General features: G+C 42.3%; 2 protein-coding genes across 2 annotated transcripts; both read left to right on the forward strand.

The window, feature by feature from the left end:
• Window positions 1-9: 9 nt before the first annotated feature.
• Window positions 10-3,698, forward strand: LOC101760885 (sugar transport protein MST1). The gene is made up of 4 exons (XM_004975755.3): window positions 10-215; window positions 469-788; window positions 2,357-2,989; window positions 3,095-3,698. The coding sequence occupies exons 1-4, from the start codon at window positions 80-82 to the stop codon at window positions 3,542-3,544; spliced, it is 1,539 nt and encodes a 512-aa protein (XP_004975812.1). The 5' UTR covers window positions 10-79; the 3' UTR covers window positions 3,545-3,698.
• A 10,902-nt stretch (window positions 3,699-14,600) lies between these two features.
• LOC101761290 (sugar transport protein MST1) lies at window positions 14,601-19,066 on the forward strand. Its single transcript, XM_004975756.2, has 4 exons — window positions 14,601-14,767; window positions 16,820-17,139; window positions 17,803-18,435; window positions 18,518-19,066. The coding sequence occupies exons 1-4, from the start codon at window positions 14,629-14,631 to the stop codon at window positions 18,965-18,967; spliced, it is 1,542 nt and encodes a 513-aa protein (XP_004975813.1). The 5' UTR covers window positions 14,601-14,628; the 3' UTR covers window positions 18,968-19,066.
• The last annotated feature ends 3,764 nt before the right edge of the window (window positions 19,067-22,830 follow it).

Consider the following 22,830-nt stretch of genomic DNA (forward strand, 5'->3'; position numbering starts at 1 on the left):
ATGTCTTCCGCATCTCTGAAAGCGAGGGAAGTTGGCTAGAGTTCTCTCGTGAGGAGCGGAGAAGGTGAGGGACGGAGAGATGGCCGGAGGTGCCATTGTTCCGACTGATGGCCCCGCCACGGACTACGGCGGGAGCCTGACGCTCTCGGTGTTCATGACCTGCCTTGTGGCTGCCTCGGGTGGCCTGATCTTCGGCTACGACATCGGCATCTCTGGTGTGTGCAAACTGCCACTCCTTTTTCCCCTTGGCCTCTTGCGCTCACGATCCATCTCGTGCATGATGCCGATGCGTTCTCCAACTTTGTTTGCTTGCACAAGCCAGCCTTATGGAACAGTTATCGAGCTCATTTCTTTGCCTCCTTGTCAGAAAATCATGTGTTCGAAACAAAAATTATGTTTTTGCTTGCTCTGAACTCTGAACAAACATAGTGACTGTGCTTGACCCTGTTGATTCGAATTCGATGAAAGGCGGCGTCTCGGAGATGGAGCCGTTCCTGCGGCGCTTCTTCCCGCACGTCCTGAGGCGGATGGCAGAGGCCAAGGGGAACGAGTACTGCATCTACGACAGCCAGACGCTGACGGCCTTCACGTCGTCGCTGTACGTGGCCGGGCTGTTCGCGTCGCTGGTGGCCAGCCGCGTCACCAAGGCGATGGGCCGGCAGGCCGTCATGCTCATGGGCGGCGCGCTCTTCTTCGCCGGCGGCGCCATGACCGGCGCCGCCGTCAACATCGCCATGCTCATCGTCGGTCGCATGCTGCTCGGCTTCGGCGTCGGGTTCACCAACCAGGTCAGTCAGTCGATCGGCCCCTCCCCATGCATCTCATCCGGAGAGCTCAGCGCGCGCGTTTTTCTCCTGTACCATGCGTCACGCACATGTGTGTGCCAGCGAACTTTCCAAAGTCTTCGGCTGATGACACGAGCGCACCCCTTTTTCACTGGACTCATTTGGACCTTACTGTAGACTTCTCTGCTATTGGTTCTCCGACAGCTAAGTCACAGTTTCTTTTTTTGCATCAAGAACATCTCATAAAATCGCGAAGATATTTTCCGAAGCCGCAGCTATATGTTGTAGCATTCTTACTTAAATAATTGCGTGTGAACGGCAAGTGCCAATTGAATAACTACTTAAATAAGTGCTTGTGAACGGCAAGTGCCAATTGAATAACCGCGACTGCCTAGTAGAGTGTTTCAAACGGGTGATGCATGCATGTGGGCTCGGATGATCCACAGCCACGGGAAGAAACAAAAGAAGAAAGGAAAGCCCGTCTCTGTCTTCCCTGATCTCTAATCTTTTTTGACTTTGCTAAGTCAATGCAAGCAGCTCGAGGCATGCGGTACTAATGGGTATTTGGATACAAGGTGCTAAACTTTAACAGTGTCACATCGGATGTTCGGATGCTAATAAGGAGAACTAAACATGAGTTAATTATAAAACTAATTGCAGAATTCTGTGCTAATTCGCGAGACGAATCTATTAAGCCTAATTAATCCATCATTAGCAAATGGCTGCTGTAGCACCACATTGTCAAATCATGGACTAATTAGACTTAATAGATTCGTCTCGCGAATTACACTCCATCTGTGCAATTAGTTTTGTAATTAACTTATATTTAAAACTTTTAGCATCCAAATATTCGATGTGACAACCTAACCAAACAGCCCCTCGTAGACTGGATAATTAATAGTGATCGCTACGGCAGGTGATGGAGGGCCACTAGCTGATTGGCTAACTGTACTTGTCGTTAGGGGCGTGCCAAAGGCTTCGGATAGAGACAGTATGGTTTTGGTGCCGAGTAGCTGTGGCTGAGCCGCTGAGGCGTGGCAGTTGCAAGATTCTTTCTAATTCGTTAAGAAGCCATTTTCTGTAGACTATAGCTTGTAAGTAGTGAGTCCATACGTGTCGAGTACCCACCGTGGCGCACGCACGCGACGCGATCCTAGCCATTTTTCCCATCGCGGGGCATGCTGGTGGTGTTCGCCGCCATTTTTTTTTTCCCGGCTCGATGGGGTAGGCGCAGGCCCGGTAAAGTTCCACCAATTCTCCGGGCCGTAACCTGTAAAGAGGCTTGGCCCAACAGTACGGAGCGATTGTGTGCTTCGGGCTGAGCATGAAAATGGGCCTAAAATTATCCGACCATACGTATGGATTGGGGCTCCACTTGAACTCCAATAATGACTATAAAGCCCAATACATTCTCCTGGCAAATTGTCGTGAAACATTCGCGTAATCGCGTTTCGCAAAATCCTGCAAAGGTTTTCCAGAGCTCTGCTCAAGGGCCTCATGGCCATGGACCCATTGGTTAATCGATTATTTGGCAGTTGCTAATGTTCGCCACCATGCCTGGCACGATGCAGGCCGCTCCGCTGTTCCTCGCCGAGATGGCCCCGTCGAAGTGGCGCGGCGCCCTCACTGCCGGCTACCAGTTCTTCCTCGCGCTCGGGGTGCTCATCGCCAACCTCGTCAACTACGCCACCGCGCGCGCCTCCTGGGGCTGGCGCGTCTCGCTGGGCCTCGCGGGCGCCCCGGCCATCGTCATCTTCGTCGGCGCGCTCTTCCTCACCGACACCCCCAGCAGCCTCGTCATGCGGGGGCGGCCCGACAGGGCCCGCGCGGCGCTGCTCCGGGTGCGCGGTCCCGACGCGGACGTGGACGCCGAGCTCCGGGACATCGCCAAGGCCGTGGAGGCTGCGCGGCAGAGCGAGGACGGCGCGTTCCGCCGGATGGCCACGAGGCGCGAGTACCGCCCGCACCTGGTGCTCGCCGTGGCCGTGCCCATGTTCTTCCAGCTCACCGGCGTCATCGTGCTCGCCTTCTTCGCGCCGCTGGTGTTCCGCACCGTCGGGTTCGGCAGCAACGCCGCGCTGATGGGCGCCGTCATAAACGGCGCCGTGAACCTGGTCTCCCTCCTCCTCTCCACCCTCGTCATCGACAGGTACGGCCGCAAGGTGCTCTTCATGGTCGGCGGCATCCAAATGGTCATTGCCCAGGTACGTATTTCCTGTACAGCATGAATACTTTACACTCATTACTGGACCAATGTTTTATTCTCCATCATCTTCTTTTGATCTGAGTTCCTTTCTTGATTCATGAAGGTTGGGATGGCTTGGATCATGGGCGCAAAAATCGGCAGGAGCGGCGAGGCGGCGATGCCGCACCCCTACGCGGTGGCGGTGCTGGTGTTCACCTGCCTGCACACCGCCGGGTTCGGGTGGTCATGGGGACCCCTGGGATGGGTGATCCCGAGCGAGATATTCCCGGTCGACATCCGGTCGGCGGGGCAGGCCATGAACGTCTCCATCGGCCTGTGCCTCACCTTCGTGCAGACGCAGTCGTTCCTCGCCATGCTCTGCCGCTTCAAGTACGCCACCTTCGCCTACTACGCCGCGTGGGTCGCCGTCATGACCGTCTTCATCGCGCTCTTCCTGCCGGAGACCATGGGCATCCCGCTCGAGTCCATGGGCACCATTTGGGTGAAACACTGGTACTGGAAGAGGTTTGTTCACGACGGAAAAGAGCGGCGTGGCACTAACATAAGGCAATAGGTCCCGGGGGACGGGGGGAGAAGAAACAGACACTACGGTGTGATGTAGAGTGTGTAGTGGTAATGCTTCTTCTTAGTGCCATGGCCATTCGACATACCAATGTGTGTTTGTATATTCGCCGTGTGATTTATGATTATGCAAGTTCATTTTCCAATGAGGCATAGCACCACAGTACCTACCTGCATCATCAGAATTAATGTGATGAGGACGTAATCTCTTTCATCCAAAAGATTTCAAAGTGTTTTTTTACTACCTTGGTAAGGTAGCAAGATATGCAAAAATTATAATGACGGGTGCAGTATGTTAAAATGGCCAAGCTACGTACCATAAAATAGGGTGTTGCTATCCTTTCAATTTCCTGAGATTGGACACTATTTCAGTCGACGTCCGCCAGCCATAGAGTTGTGTTGGAATATGCAATTGGAATATTTTATAAGATTTAGAGTTGTGTTGGAATATGCAATGCATACTTGGAACACTCCAGAAGATTGTGGAAATCATAAAAGACTAACTTTGCCATGCATAAATATAAGATTATGGCAAGGTAAAAAACTTCTAGAAGATTGGAGAGCATGCATGAGTCATAGTTGCCATGCTTCATGGTGAAGTGTGGAATACTCTAGAAGCTATTTACATGGTAGAGAATTAGATAAAAATGAGAGAAGATTCTAGAGTTAGATATTTTGTAAAGAAACGTGTGGAAGGTTGCCACATGGCAACACTACATGAACCATGGAGTACTTGCCCTCCCTCCAAGCTAAGTGAGTCAAGTAGACTCATTTGGAGGATGGCACAGGTAGCCACCATGAAAAGTTATGCGACATGTCATTGGATGGCATGAGTAGAGTGTAGTAGGATAACCACATAAAGAGTGTAAAAGTAAAGAGTTAGTGTTGTATTAAGTTGAGTAGTGAATAAAAGTTTGAGTTCCTTAGAGAGTTGGTCTACCATATTGGTGCCGGTATGAAGATCTCCTCGAAATAGTATGAGTATATGGTCCACAGAAGAAGTGGCACCATAGTACTTTGGTACTATTTCTAGTAAGTTAGTGTTAAAGTTGGGGGAGCTAATTTCTCAACAAGTTGCAATCAGATGGCTATATAAATATCAAACAAAATGTAGATAAAAGTAATTAAGTATGGGTTAAAATACATCAAAAGCATCAGAAATCTGTCACAGTGTGTTAAACAACCCAACATCATAACTGTATAGGAAATTGAAAATGTAGAAGCAGGCATTGGCGTACCGCATACCTAGTCACACCACCTACTTTATTGTTGTTACTCCTGCATGACCCATAATACATTAAAGTGTCAAACCATCAGAGATTTGTCACAGCGTGTAAGTGTTAAATAACCCAACAGCACAACTGTATAGGAAATAGAGAACACAGAAGCAGACATCAGCATACCTCGTCACCCAAGTGACGGTCAGCAAGATCATTGGCAATACTGCAAGTGCCAAAGAACATGCTTCACAAAATGATTTAGTGAGAACACTGAGAACAACATTAAGCATCTTACAGCTGTAGGAATTCTTGGAACTGTTCAAAACCAGCATTGTTAGGATCGATGGCATAGTGGGTAATTCTTTCAAGAGCTTTGACTAGCATATCAGGCACATTGATCGATTACACTGCCTCGAGTTCCTCAAGCTTTAGCTGTTCAGAAATATTAACAATTAATCTATGTCTCAATGTAGAGGGAAAGGAGGGGGGAAAGAAAGGCATGGGGACTGCTAGCATGCTTAAAATAGTTATTGGAGTAATGCACACAGCCTGCTGCATCATCATTGTATAGAGGATTATACTGAATAACTCCATTGCTAAACTAAGATGCATCAAAAAGAAGAATTTTGTTCATTTCAGGACAGTGTTCCAAAAAAATCCACCAGTTGTAGAAGGATCCCATAGCAGCTGTGATGGCGTTCATAGCACCATAGCTGGTGTTAGGATTGTTAAAAATACGAAAGAGCAAGTTGTCCAACAACATGGCTTGCTTTACCCTATCCTGGTAAAACTCAAGAGAAGGGTGATTGATCAGAAACCTTATTGCCAGCTCAGATCTCAACTTTAGACCAGCAGGGCAGCATTTCAGATAGTTAAGGAGATGTTGAAAATATTGCGCATAATAGCCATCAACAGTCTTCAACAAGCTGAGAATACCATGGAGCTTGAGATAATCTAAGCTGCATCCCCTATCATAAAACCCAACCTCAACAATACCATCACAGAGCCGCACTATCCCATTTTCAAACAATATGTCATCCATACTAAAGGCACCATTGTAGCAAACATTATCCCGGTGCTTTCCAGTAAAGAAAACTAGCACTTCTTTTATATTGAACCTGGTGTACTTTGTAAGCTTCAGAACCTTTATAACAGGTAGCAACTGATTGTTCAAGATAGCACGTTTATCAATTTCTGAGGTAACACAACATAATCAAAGAGAACAGGATCAGGTTTAGAAAATTTAGCACGATATGTCTCCACCCTGCAAAGGAGAAGATAGAAAATTCTAGTATCAACCATAAATGGAATTCCAATTTATGTAGTATGTAGAAAGAACTACATATAGTACGGTACAAAGAAAATACATATAGTGTGGCAGAAAGAAGTTAATGTAGTTTTTTTCTATAACACTTCTGATTCTTTATATTATACATCCTGAATCTAACATATATTACCTCATTACCCCTACAAAGTAAAATTATTGTATCAGCAATCTCTCTCCACTCTAATGCAGATACAAATAGAGCATCATGGTATTTATCACCATTAAGAAGTAAATGGCCATTGCATTAAACATCATAAATGAATAACCATATGTTCTGTTGATTATTTCTAAATGATAAAATACTTCTATGACAAAACACAACTCTTAATCAACTTACACTCCACCACGTAATCTTTATCGAATGTCTATGGTGGAATCACGTTGAATAGGATAATGTGATAGAAAATCTTCATCTGCAAGAGGTTTCCCACAAGATACTCCATAAAAGCCTTGGGATGTTTTAATTCCTATCTTTTGGCATGAAGATTCGATCAATTGCTTGACTAACATGTTACAAAGAACCTGCTGCATCGATAGCGATCGTCCACACATCTTGACAATGAATTGGACCAGCCATTCCCAAGATGGTAATGCACATTTTCAAATTGCATATTTTCCAGTGCGAAGGAAAAACAGGATAACTTGCTATTTATAAATCAGTATGATGCAAGAAAAGTGTCATATTTCATTGAATTTTATGTGAACTTAGATGCTTCCTCAGCAGCAAGATTTTAAGTGAGATGAAGGATAATGAATCACATACCTTTTCTCTTAGTTGGCTTAGCATCTTCATGATCCACAGATTTCATCTACCATTTTGATAGAAAAAATAAGTTTAAAACGTGAGCAAACTAAGTAAAGTTCACTCCTCAAAACATATAGTGTCCTTTTGGATTATCAATGCTGCAATCAAGTATGAAATGCAGGGAAGTGTACCTGCTTCCTCTTATTTTGAACTCTATAAGTTACAGATGGAACCTGACACAATTCCTCCTCCTCCTCCTGCTGCTGCAAAAGTTGTAAAGATTCAGGAGCAGTAGAGTTGTCTCTCATCCTTTCCATTACACAAGCAAGTAGGAAAAGGGGAAACTTATATAACAAATTTACATACTGAAATGCTCCTTTTTGAATTATTTTAGAATATAGATGCATTTTGAACACTTATTCAGATCAACACAAAAATAAGTGAAATTAACATGTGGAGATTGCTCGAGATTGACTAATCACTTTTTAAAAAATATTATTCAAATTGGTTATCAAATGTTATGCAAATTGGTTGTTGCAAGCAATGAGCAGTGCAGTTTGCCTTACTAATACCATCTGCACCCTGTCATATGCTTATATTCGTCATACAAAAAAAAAGCTATAGAAGGAAGATGCAACTAGATTTGCTATCATGGCAACTCAAGAGGCATTTCCTTTATGTTGTTATACATGCTATTGACCATTAACCTTTTAAGGTCGAACCAGACATCACACCTTGTAGGTACAACATAGTCTAGATAAAAATAAAAATGCAACAAAAATCATTTACCAGAAATAAGAGCCAGCATATCGTGAATCTTGACAAATGGGATAGAGTACGTGCTTGATTGTTTCCTTGCGGATCCTCCAATTGTGATGTCTTCGTGTTTGAATATGCAAGTCTTGAAATTGACGGCACGCCATATTGATAAGGTACTTTCTGCCCTTGCTCAACAATCGGTGAAACAAAAGGTGCAACATTTGCTGGCAAACTAATCATTGCACATCTTTCACTGTAATCTTGATTCCCGTAGCAGGAAATTTTACAATATCAGTAGTCCCTTCACAAAGTGGTAGCCACAAAATAAAGAAAAAATAGTAAAGTGATTAACCTTGCATTTATTAAGTGTACAAGTGCTGGTTCCTCTTAAACAGGCAATTTGACATTGCTATCAGTCATTTTTTGTTGTTGCAGCCCAGAAAATGCACCACATCCAGAACTGTCAAAGCTCATACTGACACTATAATCTTGCAAATGATCAGGACTTATCACTGTCGTTTTATCTCAGCACTCTTTTTCACAACCAACTCTTCAGAACTTTGAAGATTTGTTGTTGTTTCAACTGCAAGGAAGTGCCATGAACAGACCATAGTTAATTAGTTATAAAATGAACAGAAACTTTTGTTTGAAGCCTTTCCCTGAGGTTCACCCATTGTCACAATGTCAGACATTGACAACTGACAAGGTATCGCAGACCAACCGTGCTGAAACCTAGATGATGATTGCAATGATATAGAAGACACATCATCTACAGAGGAATTGCTGGGCCCAAGAGAGGATATAAATATCAAACAAAATGTAGATAAAAGCAATTGATATGAGAATATTTGACAGGTAAAACAAATTATCAAGTATCTAGAAATAGATATCACTCAAACATCTTGAGATCGTTTTGTTGATCCCGGCAACCATAATATCTTAAATGACTACAAAATTACCCATGCGTTGCAATGACACAACAGATCAGATAATTACATGTGCAGACCTTCATGTGCCAACAATACAATATAAATTAAGAAATACAATGGCAAAACATGTAGAAACCTATTGCTATGTGCCAATGAAACAAGACTGTTGTAAATTCCAAATAATCAGACCCAGGGGCAAGAGTGGTTAAATAATGCAAAATAAAATGATTAACCTTGCATTTGAGTAGTGAATAAAAGTTTAAGTTCCTTAGAGAGTTGGTCTACCATATTGGTGTCGGTGTGAAGATCTCCTCGAAATAGTATGAGTATATGGTCCACAGAAGAAGTGGCATCATGATACTTTAGTACTATTTCTAGTAAGTCGGTGTTAAAGTTGGAGAAGCTGATTTCTCAACAAGTTGTGATCAGATGGCCACAACATTGCCTTCAACCTTCAACTTTCAGAGATGTTGAACACTCTATTTTTCCAGCAAGCATGGAGTTTGATATGTCAAGGGGTTTAAAATATTAGCAACATTAAAGTAAAGTTGCAAGAAAAGATATTAACTTAGTAAAAGAATTATATGGCACAACCTCTTGAATTGGATTTCCATTGAGAATAAGATTGAGACATTTTAAGTACAAGTTTGATAAGTGTCCATCTCCTTACTGAAGATGATAAAGGCATTCTTCCATCCAACATGACCAAATAAATTTTGCGGGTATCAAATGAATACAGGTACTCTTCAAAAATATCTTGAAGCCGTATAGGCTCTGAGCTACCAACAACAAACATAGCAACAGACTGTACTAGGTCTGCATTAACTACCCCATTACATTTGTTTAAGACTTCAAAACTCTCAATCAGAGCATCTGGGCCAATTCTTACTTTGCCTAAATCACCATGTTGACAGAGGTCATGATAATTTGCCCTTGTGTCAAGAAACTTGCAAGTTGGGTCTGGGATGAAATTCTTCTATATCTTAAATAAACCATATCTATCACCATTCCAACCCTTCACATACAGATCGCGTCTATAGATAAAAAGTGTTAGCCTTCGTTTGTCATACTCGAAAGTCAAATGAAAGGTGTATTGTGGATTGATCTCATAGTAAGGTGTATTGTGGATTGATCTCATAGTACTTGTTACCTGGAGGAAAATGAGAGAAACATGAGTCAAACAGACTAGTAAAATGTAAAGAAAAATGAAGAATTCTCAAAAACAATAGGATGGCATTGACAAATTTGTTAGCCTGATCTATGCTTAGGACCTCAAATAAAGAAATGAAAATAATAGAGAAATCACCTTTCTGTGTATCAGAATATCCGGAAACTCATTAAGCTTTCTCAGTATATTTGAGAATGGTGTTAGCTTTCCAAATAAGTTTATGCCTTCAAAAGTAAAACAGTTGAGTTCAACTTTATGGAATTGATATGATGCGTACAGTGTATACCATTAAAAAGAATGGCATCTTACCTTTTGTGTATTCTCAGGATTTACCAACTGGAGCTCATGTTCTTTTCTTCCACATTAATCTCCCCTCTTCATCAACAAAACAGAGTATTCCTAAAATAATTATGTATTTCAAAGGACTGTGTAACTATGAGAATGGGAACCAAGTAATGTCTCACTTGGAAATAAACAAGATAGGAATTTGACCCAGTAATCCATTAGCTTTTCTACTCCTATGGAAGACAGGCATTATATGACTAATAAACATTATCATCGGATTTTGCAAGCAACAAATAATAAAATATGAACATACAAAGCATTCCAACGTAGAACAAAATGGTTTAAACCTACATGGTTTCCATAATTCTATGCTTGCAAGGAAAAACAAAGCATATGATGTATACAAAAAGGACAAAGTGATTTATAATAATAATAATAATAATAATAATAACAAGATGTCCAGGTGCAGTGCAAAATGAGACTGCAATACTTCCATGGAAGTTTGAATTTGGAAATAAACCTGACAGTTAAATACCTTTAATTTCTCTTTAAATTACTAACTGTACATCCAAATAAAAAAGTAAAATAGCATGTTCTTTGACAAACGCTAGTGGGATATACATGGATTCGAAAATCAGCACTACTTGAACATTTATGGATGATTCATACTTGCTTGTCCAAACAAAACAACTTAGCATTCAACATTGCAGTTAGTCTTTTTTATAAAATGACTCATGAAATCCAATCCGAATAAGGTCCAATTCAGTATTAATCATGTAATGACATTTATGTTATTACATATATTACTTCTTTAATTGGTGAAAAGGACTGAGAATGCAAAACCCAGACAAAACATTTTCTAAGATTGGTGCAGGACCTAGACAAACACGTAACTGCACAAGTTATTTATTCAGTGAGATTCATGTTTAAGACTTAGCATGCTAGGCAATCAATACACTAAAGTATTGAATATATAGCAGGTGAGGAATGCTTAGTAATGATCAAGTTAACAAGGAAAGGGAACCTCTCTAGAGTTCAGTCTTGATCAAACTATTGATTTTCTCCCAACAATATTGACTCGAACTGAGATACTACTCTTTGCTCCTCCTGCACCAAATAATGTTAAAGTATTTTTTTCAAGTGGCTAACTTCAGAACAATATAAAAAACTCAATCTCTACCTTTAACTTCCAAAGGTCCAGTTCCTCCTAGAGCCTATGCCATTCATCCATATGCCGCATCCTTAATGCATCCTTTTGAAGTTCATGCTCTTTTCTGAGCAATGGAAGAATCTACATTTTCATACAGCTTTCATTAATTATTAGTATGAAAACTTCCATGACCTAAGTATCTACTGGAATTTGTTACTGACCTCTCTCAGTCCATTCTCAGCATGAGACTGAATGTGATGGAGTTCTTCTTTGTGATAGGTCCGGAGAGTTGACTCTTTATGCTCATTATCCTGCTGAATTCTTGCCACCTGAATATTAGCAAATAACCAATTTCATGGTCATTCTAGGAAAAAAATATAAGGTCTTACTCAAACTAGCTACTATGTAGCATTTAAAGATACTATTTTTTATACCATGTAAACAATAATCGATAGGATTTTTTCAACTACTATTTTACTAGTGATGCAATGTAGGTCCATACACTCCTATTCTTCACAGTGAGAGTAGCTCGAGCGGAAAGCAAAAAACTACCCATGATCACCAATACATTGTTTATAGAATTCAAAAAGGAAAAAATAAAACAGGGTACGGGTTATAGCAATGACATTTTGAAAGTTTAAAGTGTATAAGAACATAGTTTTAAAATGGCCTTATGCTTTCACTCTGCCAAATATCGATTTAAGCTGCTGCAAATTAAATGGAAATAAAAGTGCATCTTAGGAGCGAGTGTGTGGTTATTTTAGCCTTTCTCCTTTCTTAATGCGATGATATGCAGTTCCCTTGCATATTCGAGAAAAAAAAAGAAAAAAAAAGTGGCATCATAGTACTTTGGTATTTCTAGTAAGTCGGTGTTAAAGTTGGGGGAGCCGATTTCTCAATAAGTTGCGATCAGATGGTCACAACATTGCCTTCAACCTTTAACTTTCGGAGATGTTGAATACTATTTTTCCAGCAGGCATGGAGTTTGATATGTCAAGGAGTTTAAAATATTAGCAACATTAAAGTAAAGTTGCAAGAAAAGATATTAACTTAGTAAAAGAATTATATTGATACCATATGAATGAAATTAAAAAAGGACATCAGAAATCTTTTCTTAGTCCTATGCATTTTCATCCATGGTGATTGCATTGTCGGATGTGCATATACTTTCCCTCATAAATTGCAGGGTTAGCATCTATCAACTCTGGTGTTGAAATTATATCACAGATAGGATATTTTGAAAAAAACGAGCATTCTGGCTTACCTTTACCTGGTGTTGTTTGCTTGTTTCAGATAGGAGGCAATATAGTCAAATCACTGTGGTTTTAGTTTGCATTACTCTGTTCGTGCTTAATACAGTGACATGCAGATCACTCGATTGATAATTGTCCATTACTACCACGTATGAAGGGATTACATACTGCAAGCTTGTTTTTCATGGTGTTCATAACCATATCCCTTGGTGACAGTAATTTGATGTTGATGTCGTAAAAAATTATGCTCAACATTAATATTTATCTTCATGTGGCGGTGCTCCAGGGGAGAAGCATGGACCGTTGGCGATGTGATCTTTGCAGATCCAGGAATGTTGTGCGGATACTGTGGTGGGCAGCATAGGGGCATGGCAGAGATACAAGAGAAAGGAGTGCACAGTGCAGCCAGCCAACGACTAGTTAATTAGGAAGGGAAACAATTTTAGATGGCGGATAGCCGTGGTGGCTTACAGAACGAACATCCATTGCACATGCGTGGTGCATCTACTTTCCCTCCTATCTGAAACAAGCATTCAACACCAGTTGCTCGTCTTTCACAGTGTGCCATGTGCTAGTATGACTCAAGAAATTATATCGGGTACTAATTTCGATAAGACTGATAGATTATCCCTGCAATTTGGAGAATACGAGATTTTTTTTTTGCAGAGTCAACTGAATCACCAAGTTATGATTTTTCAGATGTTGAACTTGCTTTAAATAAGAGACGAAATTACCTGGCAGTGTTTGTTCCAACAACATTATCGTCATCGACTCATCGATAAAATAAGGCCGCCTAGGCCTAATAATTCGCTGGTTGATCGATATATTAAAGTGGTACCGTAGTCAATCCTCCTTATTTGATATTCCGTGAATTGCTGATCAAAACTAAACAAAGCAAGAACAATTTCAGGTGGTGCAATATTTATTCCACCAGCGACGATGACTAGCACGCAACAGCATATCAGCATTATCCGATGCCCTCAATTTTTAGGAGATTCCTGTAGTTATCATCGATTCTGCCAATGTAACAGGAGCAAAGGGTTCGGCAAGTTATACTGCAAGTGAAAAGAGGATGTTGTAGGTCAATCTTATGCAAACCTAGTCCTTGTTTACTGCACCCCTAACTCCCAACTTTGACACTATGCAAAAAGAAGATTCTTCATCACATCAAACTTGAGGTACATGCATGGAGTACTAAATGTAGATGAAATTAAAAACTAATTGCATAGTTTTGTTGTACTCTGTGAGACGAATCTTTTGAGCCTAATTAGTCAATATTTGGATAATAATTCACAAATACAAACGAAACGCTACAGTGTGCTTCAGTGCTAGAACAGTAATTTTGGCACTCCCAATTTTAGCAACTAAACAAGACCCTAATTTCCCTCTTTAAACTGTAGAAAGATGTATAATGTAACTGTGTGAAGCAGTAGGGAATGGCGGCGGCTGACGGGCCACGGCTCGTATAGGGCCGCTGCTGGGCCAAACTTTGATCAACTCAGCTTTCTTTAGTTTCCAATGGCTGTGCTGGGCCGGGATTTAACTATTATGTCTTTAACAGAATGGGTAGTTGTATTGAAAAATAGTACTTAATGCTCAAGAAGAAATTAGAGGAGTGTATTATACTGCACACTGATGAAGAAAATATATTTTGTTATGGAACTGAACACGAACGAAAATAAAGATCCACATACAACAAAGATTCTGTTCATAGTTGTTGAAATCACCCAGCATTTTTTCTCATTCGCTTAATATCTTTTGATCGGAAATGATTGGGTATGAGCACGTCAAGGTCAGTATATGAAATGAGAACAAGATGTGAAAAGTCCAGACCTAGCTTGCATATCTTTAAAAGAAGAAAATAGTTGTAGTCACGCTCAGAGTCTATCATCGCATACCTTACAGAATCTTACACAAATGTTGAGTATTACTCCATCCCGTACAATAACCAACTACTAATTATCCTTCTGATGACATGATTGGCGCATAAAACAAGTAGGAGCAAGGACTAAGAGGATAATAAGCTTGTGTGGAAGTTCAAATTAGAATATAACAAGCGTGCACAATTTTCTACGAGCATGTAGATGCGTTGCTCCCCTTGTTGCTGCTTATTCGCCCAATTAGTTGACTTTCTCAAGTCTCCCGTCAAAATCCATACGCCTATATAGCTGGTGAGGCCCTGCCTCCCTCTCGTTCCTGTGCCTTCCAAAGTCCGTCGCGGGCACACGAGAACGGTTGTAATGGTGGGAGGTGGATTCGTCGCGGCGGAGGGCGGCCAGGTGCGCGACTACAGCGGCGGCGTGACGTTCTCCGTCGCGGTCACCTGCCTGATGGCCGCCTCCTGCGGCCTCATCTTCGGCTACGACATTGGCGTCTCAGGTGCGCTCTCTGCTGCCTCTAGCTTCGGCTCTTATACCACGGTATAGCTCGATTATTCCTTGTGAAATGTTTGTATAGTTCCTGGCTTCTTGCTAGTTACAGAATTGGACCCTGTGCTTTATGTATTGAGCAGCTAGCTTAGCTACCACCATGTGTGCTGTGGTAATTAATATAATCGAATCGGTTGATACAGCTGTGTTAACATCATTATAGGAGTACGTTGTAGATTCGTAATAGCCAGCAGAGCAGCTCGAAACCTATGGCACGCACCTCAACGCTTCTTCTTAATTTGTCAGTATTATTATTGGCAGGATGTTCTTTTAATCCACTTGCGGTTTAGACATGTGCAGGTGCAGCAGTGCAATACACACGCGTTTGCTATTATTCTGCTAGCCCTACGTAGAAATCATGAGAAGTAGTAGTAGTAGTGTAATTTAACTCTGACGATGAATCCGTGATGTGTTATCAGCACTATTTCCATACTCGCCTAGAAATAATATTTTACTTACATGCTTTTACTTATAGTTAGTGACCACAAGTAGTACTGTAATTTAACTCTGACGATGAATAACATAAATATATGCTTTTACTTATAGTTTGTGACCACAAGTTGTGAGAGAATCGACTGTAATTATTTTAGGATGGCAAGTGACAAAACAGGTTGGAGTATTTTAACATGAAAATTTTGATCAGTTCTTTATGTTTTCCATGACCGAACTCAGTCAAAAGATGTTGACTGCTATGGCTGGAGATTTTCCTTGTGGGCCATGCCTCTCCAAGAGAATAAGTCTCCCCCTGTTATCTTCGTCCTAGCAAATATGATGGTAAACTATTGAGATACCAATAACAGGATGCTATTTGGTTGTCGCATGGGTGAGGGGGTGAGAATCCGGCATGTAACAGGTGTCGTAACACTGCACCATCACCAGGCACTTGAAAATTTTATTGGGGCACCTCGTCCGGAGATCTAGCTAGCTGACATCTGGCGTGCACTATATTACTCGGCATCCGGCAAGCACAATGGTCGTGGAGTAGTGTCATGTCCTGTAGTGAGCAGAAATCATAGAGGTTCTGTAAAAGGCTAGGCACGCAGATCTACTGGGGAGGGAGACCTGGGCTGCACTGAAATGCCTCACAAAATCACAATGCAGCCGCATAGTGCTGGACGCGTAGTCCACCAACGAACAGGAGGCAAGCAGGAGGCACACACGCAGAGTCAGATCCCTGTACGAGTAAACCACAACACAGCATGGGTACATGAAGATCGATCAGTTGTCACTTATTGTCAGTGTTTTAAATATCGGGTTAAGGGATTTAACGGTGAGACTCTAAAATAGTTAATAGCAGAGTTAAATGAGGCTATAGCGGCTAAATTGTGCATGAGAATAAATAGCAGTATCCTATCTCAAACAGTCATAGCGGGCTATAGTGAAAGATTTAACGGTGAGACTCTGGAGACGCGATCCGGTCTCAGGAACGGATATGCAGATCTGACGGCAGGATGATCACTGTTGCAACCTCCTGTAATTAAGCTCAAAGATTATTAGACAACTCGGTCCGTATATACAAAGTCGAATTGTATAAAAAGTTGCCAATGTGGAGCTCTGAAGTCCACTACTAGCCTTATGTCATGACGTCTAAGAACGGAGGTGCTTAAGCAAGACTTGCAACTTGCAAGGATCAAAGTCAGTTACTCCAACGTTAGATATTTCTCTGGTGTGGGGTCGCTATGGGTAGTGCATGTCTTTCATTGCATCAGGGCTCATTCTATACTCCAACGTGGTTGACTTTTGACTATGGTGCCATTGTCGAACGCATTCTAAAAATCTTTTCAGCCGTACGTGCAAGAGATGTACGGCTGACACCAGGATGGACTTGTGAGCTAATATTGTGTTGAGAAGATTTTACCCTGCAAGCATCAAATTAAGCATCCACACTGCATTCTGCGTTCGATTTTACTCTGACGTACAGATGAATCCTACGTCTTGTTTATTCTTGTACCTACAGGCGAAAGAAAAATAACCGTGCTGAATTTTACTTGCCCCCACCCAGGTGGCGTGACGCAAATGGAGTCGTTCCTGAACAAGTTCTTCCCGGAGGTGCTCCGCGGGATGAGGAGCGCCAAGCGCGACGCCTACTGCAAGTACGACAACCAGCTGCTCACGGCGTTCACGTCGTCGATGTACATCGCCGGCATGCTGGCGTCGCTGGTGGCGAGCGGCGTGACCAGGAGGGCCGGCCGCAAGGCCGTCATGCTCGCCGGCGGCACCATGTTCCTCGCCGGCTCCGTCATCAACGCCGGGGCCGTCAACATCGCCATGCTCATCATTGGCAGGATCCTGCTCGGCTTCGGTGTTGGCTTCACCGCGCAGGTCTGGTTCTCTGGTGCCTCGATTCCATTTCTAGTTTACTGACCAAGCTTTTCAGGTAAATAAATACCATTTCCATGCTACTCCACTGATAATCTGATGTTATACAAATAAAAGTTTAAACAACAATTATCAATTAAACACAGTCAGCGATCTAAAAGCAGACGAAGCAGTATATGTTTCCTCTGCAGGCCGCAATGTCCTTGAAAGATGAAGTCTAACTGTTCCTTTCGGCGGCCCAAAAGCAAAGTAGAAAGGACCGTATCTAGGCCCAATTGTTACCGTGCAGCCCATTTCCAGCTATTTCGCCGTTTACAAAATACAGAAGGCCATAATTATTATCATACGAACTCAACTGAAATTGCAGGAACTATTACAATTTTATTGTTTCAAAATTGAGATTCCAGAGAGTACATACTTTGGTGGATAAAACTGGCAGAAGAGTTTCGTTCACATGATATGCAAAAAATATTGTGTCGTCAGTGAAATTTGCACTAGACAATTTTTGTAGCGTCAGTGAAATCTGCACCATTCTATTCGAATTCAGAGCTCCTATATGCATGTAGTTCAATACAGAAATGCTTCACTTCTCAAAGACAGAGAGAGAATCAGAGAAGGGAAAATGCTTGCTTCAGCTGCCTGAGTGGAATTTTACCATGCATCCAGGCGGCTCCCCTGTATCTCGCCGAGACATCACCGACCAGATGGCGCGGCGCCTTCACCTCGGCCTACCATATCTTCCTCGTCGCCGGCACGCTGGCCGCCAATGTCGCCAACTACTTCACCAACCGCATCCCCGGCTGGGGCTGGCGCGTCTCCCTCGGCCTCGCCGCCGTGCCGGCCACCGTCATCGTCCTGGGCGCCCTCTTCGTCTCCGACAGCCCCAGCAGCCTCCTGCTGCGCGGCGAGCCGGAGAAGGCCCGCGAGTCGCTCCAGCGCGTCCGCGGGCCCGACGCCCACGTGGAGGCCGAGTTCAAGGACATCGCCCGCGCCGTCGAGGAGGCTCGCCGGAACGAGGAGGGCGCGTTCAGGAGGCTGCGCGGCAAGGGGTACCGGCACTACCTGGTGATGGCGGTGGCCATCCCCACGTTCTTCGACCTCACCGGCATGATCGTCATCACCGTGTTCTCGCCGGTGCTGTTCCGGACGGTCGGGTTCGACAGCCAGAAGGCGGTCTTCGGCGCCGTCATCATCAGCCTTGTAAGCCTCTCCGGCGTCGTGCTGTCTACCGTCGTCGTGGACCGCTGCGGCCGCAGGTTCCTATTCCTCGCCGGCGGCACCGCCATGCTCATTTTCCAGGTAACGAACATATACGTACATGGCGTTTCTCATGCCATTCTTCGTCATGTGTTCTCTAACATGTGCTATTGGATCGACGAAGGTGGCCGTGTCATGGATACTGGCTGACCACCTCGGGAAGCACGGCGCGGCGACGATGCCGCGGAACTACGCGGTGGGCGTGGTGGTGCTCATGTGCCTGTACACCTTCAGCTTCAGCCTGTCGTGGGGCCCGCTCAAGTGGGTGGTCCCCAGTGAGATCTACCCCGTGGACATCAGGTCGGCGGGGCAGGCCGTCACCCTGTCCGTCGCGCTCACCCTCTCCTTCACGCAGACGCAGGTGTTCATCTCCATGCTCTGCGCCATGAAGTACGCCATCTTCCTCTTCTACTCCGGCTGGGTCCTGGCCATGACGGTCTTCATCGCCGCGTTCCTACCGGAGACGAAAGGCGTGCCGCTGGAGGCCATGCGGTCGGTGTGGGCAGGGCACTGGTTCTGGAGGAGGTTCGTCGTCTTGGATGCCAAGCAGGAGGTTCAGATGAACCGCATGTAACTAGAATCATATCATATAGCATCCTACAGCTAAGACAGTGAAAAGTGGAATTAATTACTATTGTCATGATGTGTGCATGTATATGTTACGCTCTCAGTCCCAAATTACTATTCATTTTAATTTTTCTAAATACATAATTTTGATATGCACATGCTATATAAATACATATGTTTAGATACATAGCAAAAACTTATATTTTTAGAATAGCAAAAAATTATATATTTAAAAAGTTAAAACTAATAGTAATTTAAAAGATATGCAGAAAGTCTGCTCTAGCTACTTGTGACAAATTAAACTCATGTTCTCGTGGCAGCTAGAAAGATAAATGCATGGAGTTTGTGGGCCCGTACAGTCTAATCACCACGGGCAGTGGATACTTGGGCTATTTTCCGGGTAAAAGTTAATTTTATTTTTCTTACCGACATGGTAACTTTTAGGTCTGGGACGAGCTAGCGGCCGGATGCGCAGGCTAGTTTAGTTGTTATGTAGGGCAATTACTAGCATATGCTAGATATAGGCTCCCTAGTAAAGTTTGCTGTACTAGTATCTCCATCCGCTTGAACTTGATGTTCGTATAGAATAGTTTTTGAAGATTTTACCATTGTGATTTGATGCTGGTGCTGCTGAGTGCTTACTTTCAGTGGCAGACCCAGGAATTGGTCAAGACTAGAACCAAAATTTAGTATTTCGCTGCACCGGCCAGAACCACGGTGGAACCTCACTGTTCCCCGCACCCATCACCGTAGCACTCGCAGAGTCTCATTGCACCCATCACCGTATTGCTCCCTAGGCGGATCCGATCAGGTGGAGCTTTCAGGGCTTCGAAGCAACACTCAACATTGGACCCGACGACATAGCCCCACTAGGTCTGTCGCCACATCCTGCTGGTGAAGCCTTGCTGATCCTCACCACCTGCCGTCGTGGCTACCCCCCCCTGGGAGCATGTGCCCCCAATCCCACCTCCCCCGGCCCGTTGGGTGGGACCCTCAAGAATGTGGGTTTGCAAATGAGATTGGACACTGCCCTTCAAATACTACCTTCATTTTTAAATATATGATACCATTAACTTTGTTCATTCATGATTGATTATTTTTTCTACAAATACTTTTGCAAATAGATAAATTTATAAGTTAAATCTAAAGTAGTTTTGACAATAGATATACTCATTTTACTTTATTTATTAACTAATTTATTAAATATATATTGTTGATCAAAGTTGGAGAAAAAGGCAATGACATCCTATATTTAAGAATGGATGAAGTACATTTCTAAGCTTGTTGGTTCTGTTCTGGAGCGATTTTGCATTTGAAATGCTATGTTTCGGTACCGGTGCATTATGAGGTATAATTATGGGTGTCTTTTAACATTTTAGAATTTTGTATTTTTATGTACATCTATATATAAATGATTTTTTAGCCTGAGAGATATATAACACAAAAAGCGTAAGTAAATAAAATATAACGGCGGGCATACAAATTGGACCTGCCTTGTCCATATTGGGTCTTTCACCTTTACCCTCTGTACACCCTCTACCTCCAAATGAGGAGCCACACGTTACCACAGCCGGGCGTGAGAAGGATTACAGGAGGTCTAGATCTTCATCCTCCAACGAGCACCGATGGTGCCGGCATCAATGAAACGCTTGTTCTCATCCGAAATGGTCGGTCAGGACAGGGCCAGATGCCTGAAAATCGTCTGGAATTGTTGCCGGTTCGGTATGTAGCATTTTGTGTTCCGGTTTGATAGCAGTACGAGATAATCTGACCATTCTGGCTGGTAACAAAATGAAATACTTCCCCTTTCGAAATTGTATTTCCCCTTTCGAAATTGTAAGTTGTTTTGATTTTTCTAAATTCTTAGATTTTATGCATTTAGATACATGTTATGTCTATATTACAACGTAAAATTTAGAAAAATTATGTATTTAAAAATACTAAAATAATCTACAATTTGGAACTAAGGGAGTAGATAAGATTTAAACTCTATATGTATTCTTGTCCCCTTCTTTTTCCAGAACAAATTACATTAGCTGTACAGTTCAAGCTCCGAGGTCAACACGTGCATAATTCATCTCCCATCCATATAGTACTCCCTCCGTTCCAAATTGTAAGTCGTTTTTACATTTTTAGCACCTAGATATATATTATATCTAGACACATAGTAAAAGCAATGAACATAAAAATGCCAAAACAACATACAATTTGGTACGAGGGAGTATACTATAAATTCCGGACAGCTATGTCTGGGGTATCCATGTATATTACTAATAAGAAGATAATATTTTTGTCCTGGTCAACTTGCTCACATGGGTTGCGATGATTTGATTGAGGAGGCGTTGTGCTGCAATGTATTAGTCTGGCTTGCAAGTTAAATTTTGTTGATAAAATAATTAATAAGCTTACTTGCGTTGACAACGATATGACATCTGACATAAAAGTTTTTTTAGGACCATCAGAGATTATATGAATCTATGCAAGCGATGAATTTTATATTCTGATGACAGCGACTATCATTAATTGCGGAGGAAACGCACCTAAAGATATTCTCAGCAGGCGTTTCATTATGTATTTTCCAAGAGTGACATATCATCTAGAGAAGTACAGGTATGGATGAATGAAACGAAGTCTCCAATACATAAGTTTATCTCACTGTTTCATAGGTTAGCTATAGCATTTAATTGCAATGCACAGGTTTGAACAAAATCTAATGAAATGAAATCTTTTAGTCCCCAATACCAGCTTTAACATGTTTTATAATTTTGAAAATAATATGCATCCAATTTCATCCAGATAAAATCCTTGGAAGTGGCCTAATAAGCATTCGAGTATTCTTCAAACAATAGAAGCACAAATATATATATATATATATATATATATATATATATATATATATATATATTTCTCATGTCAACCAGACCAGAAATCTGGGTTGGCAACAATAACTTTGTAATGAGTAATATAGCCTACTAGTTATATGTTGTTTGACCAAATTTTATTAATTTAATTGCCTGCTACATAATTTGGACTGACAATAATTTCCTCACAAAAAATTATGGATTTAAAAGTTGGCTACTTGATTCTCTTATATTTATGTACTATCTCCCTAGCAACACATTGGAACATACGACTGGGACATATAATATTAATGCATTGTTCCATAATAATTCATGTCAAGCGATGCCTGCAGATAGTTAGATATTATTAACCATTCATATGTAACTCATGTTTTTAGTTAGACGGAATGAAAGTCAATGGTGACAAATGAGACCTATACCATTGTCGTTAATTGTGTGAGATGACGACTATTACAAGCCAAATGCTGTTAATAAGGGTATTTTGTTGAAAGCCCAAGTACATTATGCGGTATCTGCCTACATATCTTTTCCCCCCTCGAAGTACATTGATAAAGGCCTGGTTTGGTTTCTCTGACTTATTTTTAGCACCCGTCACATCGAATGTTTAGATACTAATTAGGAGTATTAAACGTAGACTGTTTACAAAACCCATTACATAAGTGGAGGCTAAACGGCGATACGAATCTATTAAGCCTAATGCATATCTGATCGTCGTCATCATCCTCTCCGCCACCATCTATCATGGAACGAACAAGCCGTTGTTTTTGTAGATTATTTTTGGCAAATGAGTTATTCACCTGTGAAGATTCATTCGAGGGATCCAGTGCTGTATATCCGATCGATCATCCGAATAAGCAGCCAGTCCGTCCGTCCTTGCCTCGCAGCCCCCATGCGGCCGTGCTCCCCTCGTTGGAGTTCTTGAGACGCCGCCTTGCGTGTCCTATTCGCAGAGATCTGGCCCGGTCTGATAATGGGAACCCCGGTACAAATCCATGTGACCGATTCATAT

This window comes from Setaria italica, chromosome VII (assembly GCF_000263155.2).
Source record: "Setaria italica strain Yugu1 chromosome VII, Setaria_italica_v2.0, whole genome shotgun sequence".
NCBI lineage: Eukaryota > Viridiplantae > Streptophyta > Magnoliopsida > Poales > Poaceae > Setaria > Setaria italica.

What these genes read in the sequence shown, in the direction of transcription:
- LOC101760885 (XM_004975755.3), top strand. Translation starts at nt 80, where the DNA reads ATGGCCGGAGGTGCCATTGTTCCGACTGATGGCCCCGCCACGGACTAC. An exon ending in GCGTCGGGTTCACCAACCAG is followed by an intron (nt 789 to 2,356) that starts GTCAGTCAGTCG and finishes GGCACGATGCAG; the next exon opens with GCCGCTCCGCTGTTCCTCGC. An exon ending in TCCAAATGGTCATTGCCCAG is followed by an intron (nt 2,990 to 3,094) that starts GTACGTATTTCC and finishes TGATTCATGAAG; the next exon opens with GTTGGGATGGCTTGGATCAT.
- LOC101761290 (XM_004975756.2), top strand. Translation starts at nt 14,629, where the DNA reads ATGGTGGGAGGTGGATTCGTCGCGGCGGAGGGCGGCCAGGTGCGCGAC. An exon ending in GTGTTGGCTTCACCGCGCAG is followed by an intron (nt 17,140 to 17,802) that starts GTCTGGTTCTCT and finishes CCATGCATCCAG; the next exon opens with GCGGCTCCCCTGTATCTCGC. An exon ending in CCGCCATGCTCATTTTCCAG is followed by an intron (nt 18,436 to 18,517) that starts GTAACGAACATA and finishes GGATCGACGAAG; the next exon opens with GTGGCCGTGTCATGGATACT.